This window comes from Cucurbita moschata, unplaced genomic scaffold, assembly GCF_002738365.1.
Source record: "Cucurbita moschata cultivar Rifu unplaced genomic scaffold, Cmos_1.0 Cmo_Scf00002, whole genome shotgun sequence".
In the NCBI taxonomy this organism is placed as follows: Eukaryota; Viridiplantae; Streptophyta; class Magnoliopsida; order Cucurbitales; family Cucurbitaceae; genus Cucurbita; species Cucurbita moschata.
The window spans coordinates 5578767-5588556 of record NW_019268518.1 but is presented as its reverse complement, the minus strand read 5'-3'; the positions used below and the strand labels follow the sequence as shown (position 1 = coordinate 5588556).

General features: G+C 36.6%; 2 protein-coding genes across 2 annotated transcripts in view; one reads left to right on the top strand and one right to left on the bottom strand.

Annotated features, from left to right (window-relative positions):
- LOC111458622 (regulator of nonsense transcripts UPF2-like) overlaps positions 1-2679 on the top strand; it is a 13764-nt gene extending 11085 nt beyond the window's left edge. Inside the window, exons 16-18 of the mRNA XM_023101387.1 lie at positions 548-733; positions 963-1436; positions 1571-2679. Coding sequence (XP_022957155.1) covers positions 548-733; positions 963-1436; positions 1571-2074 — 1164 coding nt within the window. The 3' untranslated portion in view covers positions 2075-2679. The remainder of the gene's footprint in view (positions 1-547; positions 734-962; positions 1437-1570) is intronic.
- Positions 2680-3949: 1270 nt separating this feature from the next.
- On the bottom strand, positions 3950-6078 carry LOC111458632. Its single transcript, XM_023101397.1, has 2 exons — positions 5107-6078; positions 3950-4279 (listed from the first exon to the last, which is right to left on the bottom strand). The coding sequence occupies exons 1-2, from the start codon at positions 5925-5927 to the stop codon at positions 3988-3990; spliced, it is 1113 nt and encodes a 370-aa protein (XP_022957165.1). The 5' UTR covers positions 5928-6078; the 3' UTR covers positions 3950-3987.
- Positions 6079-9790: the final 3712 nt, after the last annotated feature.

Genomic DNA, 9790 nt, shown 5'->3' with positions numbered 1-9790 from the left:
TTTTTTTTTATTTTTTTTTTTTTTTTTTGTGTGGGTGTGCACTATGTATTCAATTTGCATCTTGGATTCTGTTACGGATATTTAGTAATAAATTATAGTTTACCATATATATTATATTTGAAATTTTATTATAAGGCAAATATCTAATATTTGCCTTGTTACCATAGTTATCTTTCCATTTATTCTTATTTCTATTTATTGTTATTTCCATTTATTACTATTTCCATGTCCTTGTAATTTATTTGATTATAAATAAGATAACTTTCACACCATTCAGGTACAGTGGATTAATCGAACATTACAGATTCTTCATAAAGTAACCTTAAATTAAGACAGAGCAACTTTAAAGTTATTACTTTAAAATTGTAAGGACTTGAGCCTTATAGAACATTCTGGGATTATTCGATAAATGATGTGGACCAAACATATGTTCAATGCTTGTGGAGGATACTGAGTTTTGTTTTTAGAGTACAAGTTTGTTTCGTTGTGATTGGTCGAATGAATGTTTTGTTTCAAGGCTCATGTGATCGATCTTTGTTGCTTTTAGCAAGATGTATTGGATCCACCCGAGGACACTTTCCGCATAAGGATGGTTATCACTCTTCTTCAAACTTGTGGTCACTACTTCGATCGAGGATCTTCAAAGAGGAAACTTGATCGATATTTTATACACTTCCAGAAATATATTCTCAGCAAAGGCGGGCTTCCATTGGACGTAGAGTTTGACTTACAGGCAAGTTGATTATCTTGTTAGTTTACTTGCCAAATGTTCTATAACATTTGCAAATTATTCATGGTCACTAGTACAATTGTTATTCTTGTGATCTTTGTCAATTTGGTGAAACTTTGAAAGGAGGAAGAAAGTTACGATTTTTGCTGATTACTCTCCATAGCACGTCTTCATTTATTCTATCTTCCGCCATTCCTGCATGTCAAATAATCTGATGAAGTTGCATTTACAGGATTTATTTGCGGAATTACAACCAAACATGACTAGGTACTCATCTATCGAAGAGGTAAATGCAGCTTTTGTAGAACTTGAGGAGCACGAACGTTCTGTCTCAAGCGACAAGTCCAATACCGAGAAGCACCTTGATGCTGAAAAGCCTATGAGCAGAGCAACTTCCAATACCACCTCAGCTAATGGAAGGGACACGGTGAATGGCTCTAGGGAAAATGGTGCAGCTCATGGAGACGGTGTTGATAGTGACAGTGATACAGGAAGTGGTACTATTGAGGCAGAGGGACGTGACGATGAAGAGTCGGACTTGGGGAATCATGAGGATGGATGTGACAGTGAGGATGACGAAGATGATGAGGAAGCTGGTGGACCTGCTTCTGATGAGGATGATGAGGTTCACGTTAGACAGAAAGTGCCTGAGGTAGACCCCAGGGAAGAAGCCAATTTTGATCAGGAACTCAGGGCTGTAATGCAGGCAAGAATTATTTTTGTGATCACTTTATTTTCTTGCCATGACTTGATGAATGCAACAGCACGTTCAATATTTTTTTAAAATTCATTCGGGTTTTAAATGGCTTAATTTGTTGATTAAGTTATTTCTTAATGCAGGAGAGCATGGATCAGCGTAGGCAAGAGATACGTGGTCGACCAACATTGAATATGATGATACCAATGAATTTGTTCGAGGGATCGACGAGGGACCACCATGGAAGGGGGACTGGGGGAGAGAGTGGGGATGAGGGATTGGATGAGGATGCTGGGGGAAGCAAAGAGGTTCAGGTGAAAGTTCTTGTTAAGCGTGGGAACAAGCAGAAAACGAAGAAGATGTACATCCCTCGTGATTCCGCACTTCTACAGAGCACGAAACAGAAAGAAGCAGCAGAGCTAGAAGAGAAGCAAGATATTAAGAGGTTAATCTTAGAGTACAATGACCGAGAAGAGGAAGAAAATAATGGATTAGGCTCCCAAACAATGAACTGGATGCAAACAGGGAGCAATAGAGTCCCTACTCGGGGAAACAATTGGGAGTCATCTGGCGGGAGGAGCGGTGGGTCGCGTCATCTGCATCATCGGTATCCCGGCAGTGGCGTGCATTACAGTCGAAAGAAGTGAGTTCAATTTACCATTGGTACCCTGGCAGTGGTGTGCCTTACAGTGAAAGAAGTGAGCTTAGTGCATCATGGTATCTTGATAGATGAAGTCAATTACAGCAGGCATCGTAAATATCCTGGCAGTGACTGCTTATTACAACAGTAAGAAATGAGTTTGACAGTTCCTCACGGAAGGAGTTTCTTCATCAACCATTGTCGAATTACGTACAGATCCCTACAGTGTAGCCCTATGAGTCGGTCTTTCTTCGATGCTAGACCATGGTTGACGATAGAAATCAGTCGGTCTTTCTTTGATGCTAGACCATGGTTGACGATAGAAATCATAGATGATGACGATAAAGTCGCAATTAAAAGAAGAAAGGAGGCTTTCGTTGTTGGCTTTCGGTGTGTATATCGTGTTGATCCCTATCTACTTATAGAGGCATTGTTTCTTGGTATTGCATGAAAAGAATGGTTTGTCTGGAACTGAAAGTTGTATGACAATTAAAAGATTAGCCTGCGAGATTGCTTGTGTTGTGTACAGTTCTTGTGTTGTGTACAGTTCTTGTGTTTGGGCGTTTGGCTATTTCGGATATTGGAATGTGAATTGTATTTTTCTTCGGTATACAAGCTTACTATTTGTTGTACATTTTTTTAACCTTATTTTCCCACACCCTCTCTTTGATGGCAATAGGTCACGTGATGCTAATCAAACCCTGACCCCGACATTGGCACGACCCAACAACATTGGCCCGTGTGCTTCACCCTCGTCAATGTGCTCAAACCCACAACCAGCAAACGTCTATGATCAGTGTAAAAATAGACGGCTAGTGATAAGTGGGAGGAAATTGAGAATGATGTCAAGTCATCATGTCTCATCCTGCACAACACGTGCTATGGTGGCTGGTGTTAGACGAACACGACTTTTGGTATGATATTGTCCACTTTGAGCATAAATTCTCATGGCTTTGCTTTGGCTTTCCCAAAAGGTCTCAAACCAATAGAGAGAATATTCCTTGATTATAAACTCTTGATCATTCCCTAAATTAGTCGATGTGAGATTTTCATCATCCAACACCTCCCCTCGAACAAAGTCTGTCTCCCCTTAATCGAGGCTCGACTCATGTGGGACTTTCATCATCCAACACCTCTTCTCGAACAAAGTACGTCTCCCCTTAATCGAGGCTCAACTCCTTTTTCTTTCGGAGTCTTAGTCAGTTTTTACTATGCCTTTGAGGAGGCTCGACACTCCTTTTAACATGACTCTCCACAATGGTACAATATTATCCACTTTGAGCATAAGCTCGGCTAGCTTTGCTTAATAGAGAGAGTATAGAGGATTATAAACTCTTGATCATTTCCTCAAATTAGGCTTCCCAAAAAGCCTCAAATAGAGAGAGTATAGAGAATATTCCTTGATTATAAACTCTTGATCATTCTCTAAATTAGCTGACATGGGACTTTCATCATCCAACAAATGTAATAGGGTCGTAATCACGGGAGAGTGTGCTAACTCCAAAAACCCATCCTCAATTTAGATTGTAGGCTGCAACTTGCCCGTATGAAGTCGGAGTCAGTAATCACCCCCCATTAGCCATACGATGAATTCGTTCCCGGGCCTTATATAAGGCCAGGTTGAAATTTGATATTATTATTCTTATTATTATTTGAATTATTGAGTAAGAGATTTTTTTTTTAATTATATTGTATATATCAACATAAGAGTAAAACAGTAATACAATATTCTCAATATAATATTATAATAACTGAGATTGGGAGACACGTAATTACATTTAATTTATTCCTTACATACATAACTATATTTAGAAAAAGAAAAAAAAAAAACAGTTCGTATAATCTGCATTATATTTTAGACAACGATTTCCACAATTCAAACACACAAACGGCACAGATCATCCGGCTTCCCGGAGAACATCAGGGTGCAGGCGGCGGTGGGGGGAAGTTGAAAGCTCTAACTCCATCGATCAGCGGCGGAGACGGCGGTCGTGTCGACGGTGGTGAAGGTCGGTGCGGCAACCTGGGGGCTTTACGGACATATTTTCGAGCCCAAACGTGCTTGCCGTTAATGGAAAATTTAGCTTTGGTCCTTCCTTCGAGGACGAGGTCGATGGAGGATTCCGTTTTGACGACGAGCCGGGCGTACAGCGGCTGCTCCGGCGGCTGCGCCTCTTGCATGTGAATGCTCTCTATGAAATCTCCATATCTTCTGCTCCAGAATCAGATTTTCACATGTTAGATTTAAGGTTCTGAATTTTTTGTGTATATAATTTTTTAAAAATAAAATAAAATTTTAAATTTTAAATTTATACATAATATTAATCTATTATACATTCATTAAACAAAATAAGGAAAATTTAGTGACCTTTTCTCTCTTTTTTCTTTAAATATTTAAATTTTTAATCAAATAAAACATATTTTTAAAAATTATTTTTTTTATTCGCACTGTTTTTTGAAAAATAACTTAACAGAACAGGATAGTAAAACAAGAAAATCACAGATAGAAATACTTATTTAAACAAAAAATAAATAATAAATAACTAAATAATTAAAAAAAATACAGATTGACTCCTTTGTTCGACATTTAGAGATTTACCAATCTATTGTCACGACTAAGTTTTATGGCATGACTCTGATACTATGTTAGACGAACACTACTCTCAACAATGGTATGATATTGTCCACTTTAAGCATAAGTTCTCATGGCCAATAGAAATAGGATTCATTTATTATAAGTTTATGAGACTTTTATCATCCAACAAATAGATCCATTTATGGTACTGATAAAGTCTGTATTGTATAGTAAAAGATTTTCAAATTAAAAAAAAAAATTAAAAAGTCAAATAAGGAAGGGAATTAAAAAAAATTAAATTTAAAATATTTCCCTAATTATGAAAATTTTGACTGTGCACGATAATCTAGAAAATATTGACAGAAAAATCCACATGCAGAGGAATATAGAGAAATATTGGGAAAATAAAAATAAAATAATAATAATAAATTTTAAAAATAAAAAAAATAATAAAAAAAAAAAACCTGCCAAAATAGTCTCTAACTTCCTCCTCAGAGATTGGGTATCCTTTGGAGAACGTCAGAAAAATGGTCCTCTCGTCCGGCGGAACCGCCTCCCCTTCTTCCTTCCCACTCCTCAGCTTTAAACGACCGAACAAATCACTCATTTCACTCCTCGAAATCACGTTCCGGTTACCCACTCTCGCACTCTGACTCGCCGTCGCCGCCGTCGGCGGCGGCAGCGGCGAACTCTCTCCCCTCACATTCACAAATCCAAAAGCTGGAACAGCGAGCGGACTCGCCGGAGCCGCCGGGAAGTAACTTCCACGGCCACCGTGAATTGCGGGAACGGGCACGGAGGCTCGTGAAAGTACGCGCTGGGTTTCAAGCGCGTAGAGAATGTCCTTAAACGCCCGATAGCAAATATCAGTACAAATCTTGGTAACGCCACGGAGGATCCTAAGCCGGTTCTCATGGAAGAACCGGAGGGAAACCGGGGTTTTAGAAACGTGTTGAATGAGTGGAATATCGACCGACGTGTCCGGTTCGAAGGGGAATTTGTCGTTTTCTATACAGGCTAACGACAAGACAGCCTCGTCGAACAGAGCGTCCACCAACGCGTCGGGTAACGACAGCATTTTGTAGACTAAATTGAACTCTTCGCCGTTCTGTTCGAGCCAGAGCCAGAGGCCCATGACCCGAACCGACTCGTCCGGGTCGCGGCCCAGTGTGAACACCATGCGACTGAAGAGAGTTCTGTCGATCGTGTGGAACACGTTGAATTCCTCTTGCGTTACAGTGTAAATATCAGCGCGTGGGGAAGACGAAGAGGAAGAGGAAGCCATTTACAAAAAAAAAAAAATTAATTAATTAATTAAAAAAAAAAAGAAAAAAATGGTGAGGAAATGGGAAGGCTTGGGGGTCGGTATTTAATGGCATGAAGAGACGCCATGGAGGAATTTGGGTTGCATGAATCGATGCTTTTGAGGGGTTATGTGTTCGTTGCAGAAATGGAATCCAAACTCCATTAACATATTTCCAATATAGGCTTCTCTCTTGAAAGTTTTGGTAAGAATACTTGCCATATTTTCGAGCCATTGTTCGGGTTTGGGACTATATGTTGCATGTAAGAGAGAGAAACTAAAAAGTTATGTCATGAACGGTTCGAAAAAGTATTCGGGTTTAATGTAAAATTAAGAATTATATGCTCGGAACAACTTAAAAGAGTGTTAGATCGATCACTCGAGTTGAGCTAAGTGATTTATATGCCACTAAACCACTTAAAGGATGAGAAAAAGAACTACACGAGGCGGTGGTCTCCTGGACATAGTTCTATCAGACCGTGGGCGCCTAGTCCATGGTCCATTAGAGGGTGGTGCAAGGTCAGAAATTTGAACACATTTATTCTACTCGTTTCTGTCCTTTGCTTCAGGGCCTGTCCCTCGATGTGGTCAGTACTCTATACTGTCAGTGAAGCTTACATTTGTTCACTAATTATGAGAGTTCGCCAAGGCCTCTTTTCTGGTAGGGCTCAAACGCCCACAAAGGAGGGATATTTCACTGAAATATCCATAAATAGTATTTTTTTTTCATATAAATTGTATTTTTGCTTATTCCAATGATCTCGAATACAAAATAGTAGTTCAAGACTTACTAAATATAAAACTATAGGCGAACATTCAATCCTTACAAGAGAAGATTTGATCGAGAATCGAGATGTCAAAGACTTTAAGGCGAAATACCAAATGCAAATTAAAGTGAATCTAATTTTTTCCATTCCCAATGAAGCCCATATTTTACGTGAATAAATAATGGTACGGAAAAATAGTATCATTGAAGTAGCTACATGACTAACTTTAAATATAAGAAGTCACGAAGCGTTACGTTCCTGTTTACGACAGACTACTTTCCAAGCGAATTACTGAAAAAAGACTACGGGAGTGGGAATCAAATTCCAACCCTGAAAAAACAGCTCGAGGTTCGACCTATGCTACTATCAAGCTCACCGCACGCAAGGGATGACAATAAAAATCAAAGACCGAACTAAGCTCATTCTTTTTTATTGGTTCGAGGGGAGAAAAAAAATTAATTCAAAATGTTTAGGTAGATATATTTTTCTAGAGAAAATAATGTAAAAATGATAAAAAAAAAATAATAGGAAGTAATTATTTTTATTTTTAGTTGTTTTAATATTTAATATTTAATATTCATACTAAATATGACGCAAAGGAGACCGCCTTAAAAAATGAAAATTTCAATTCTAAAAAAATGACATTTAAAATTTTGTATAATTTGAAAATATTGTAAAAAATCATTTTAAAATAAAAATTAGTTTCAATATTAAATGCACAGATTTATAATTATTTAGTGCATTTCCATATTTATAATTATTAGTTAACATTTTTGGATAATAGCAATTTATTGCCATATTTTGGATGGTCATCATAATTTTGAATATTTAAATATTTAAATATTTAATATATATTTAGATAGATGGATAATTATTAAAAAAATATTTATAGAAACTTTTTAAAATATATTTATCTATTAGACTTTTCAATTTTAATAAATAAATAAATAAGTGAATAATTTATATCTTTAACGAAAATTTAATCTTAAAATAATCGTTAATACATCAATTTAGTTTAATTATTACACTTAACTTTATTTTATAATTAGTATTTGATAATATCAAATAAAATAAAATTTTCAAATTTATAAGTAAATATAATTCAAAATATATAAGTGTCCCGCTCCCGCCTTCCTTCCATTTGCCTTTTTCTAATCATTTGGAACTTCAAGTTTCATAAAATCCTCTCTCCTTCCTTCCATCTGCTTCTGGATCAATTTGCCGAGAGATAATCCGTCGTTATGTCCTCTGAGCACAGATTTCAAGAATCTCAACTCTCTGGTACTTTCGTTTTCGGTTCTGTTTATAACTTTCTACTTCGATTCGTTTCTTTTCTCCCGTTTTCGCATTTGTTAATCTTAATTGCTGTGTTCTAAGTGAGTCGTGCGAGTATTAGAGCATCGAGAAAGCATGATTGTGAAACGTTATTTCTTGTTCTTCATCCGGAATGGAGTCGCACTGTAATTTCTTTACTATGATATGCGATTTTGATGAATAGTGGATTCGTTGACTCTGCAATTTTTTGTTTATGGCTTTTCTTCTGTTATATTTTCTCTTAGAAGTAACGATGATTACATGATTATATTTTCTTTAGAAGTAACGATGATTACATGATTATATTTTCTCTTGCTGTGTTCTGTACGCATCTTCTGAAATTTCATCTTCTCTTAGTTCTTGTGTAATAATTGTAATTGAATTTTGATTACCGTACGTTATACTTGGATAACAGAGATACTTGAATCTTGAATTGATTCTTTTATTGAATGATGATGTTGCTTACAAGCTTCTCAATCATGCAACTGTGAACGTTTCTTCTGTGCGCGATCGTTTGATGTTGAGCTTCGTTATGTCCAGGGGATGGTGATTTGGAATCTCCATTGTATTTACTCTTTATTAAAATTACAACGAATGGATGAAAACTGGAATTCTGCATATATTGTCTGGAATTACATCTTCTTTTCTTTCTTAATTATTATAGGATTTTGATTTTTATGTATCGTAATTGGATGAGACGGATGCTTGAACCTCGAATTGCTTTTCTTGTTGATTATGATTTGCGAAGAGATAATTCATGAAGAATGAAAAGCTCGAATCCGTTGTTATGTCCTCTGAGCACAGATTTCAAGAATCTCAACTCTCAGGTACTTTCGTTTTCGATTCTGTTTATAACTTTCTACTTCGATTCGTTTCTTTTCTCCCATTTTCGATTGGTAATCTTAATTGCTGTGTTCTAAGCGAGTCGTGCGACTATCAGAGCATCGAGAAAGCATAATTATGAAACTTAATTTCATGTTCTTCATCCGGAATGGAGTCGCACTGTTATTTCTTTGCTATGATAAGCCACTTTGATGAATAGTGGATTCGTTGACTCTGGAACTTTTTGTTTGTCGCTTTTCTCTGTTATATTTTCTCTTTGAAGTAACGATGAATGCATGTGGATACTCTTATTCTGTACGCATCTTCTGAAATTTCACCTTCTCTTAGTTCTTGTGTACTAATTGTAATTGAGTTTTGATTACCATACTTGTACTTGGATAATAGAGATACTTGAATCTTGAATTGATTCTTTTATTGAATGATGATGTTGCTTACAAGCTTCTCAATCTTGCAACTGTGAACGTTCTTCTGTGCGCGATCGTTTCCGTGTTGAGCTTCGTTATGTCTAGGGGTTGGTGGTTTGGAATCTCTATTGTATTTACTCTCTATTAAAATTACAAGGAATGGATTGTTGAAATATCATCACTAGCTCAATAGAGTCAAGCCCAATAATTGTACTAGCCCAATAGAGTCAAGCCCAATAATTGTACGAGCCCAGTATATTTATTTTAGTAGAGATTTTAGGAGAAAGAGATCTAAATATTTTAGGAGAAAGATTTAGATTTGTTAGGTCTAGATTTAGATTGGTTAAATATAGATGGTTTAGGCTCAGTATAAATACCCCACCCTACCTAGGTTATTCATCCAAGAAATCTAAAAACAATAAAAAAGCAGAAGTATTCTACAGAGTGTCTTGTATTCTCTTCTCGATTGGTCTTAATAAAGAGAGCGAGTGTTTCCCACAGTGAGTTGTGTTCAACA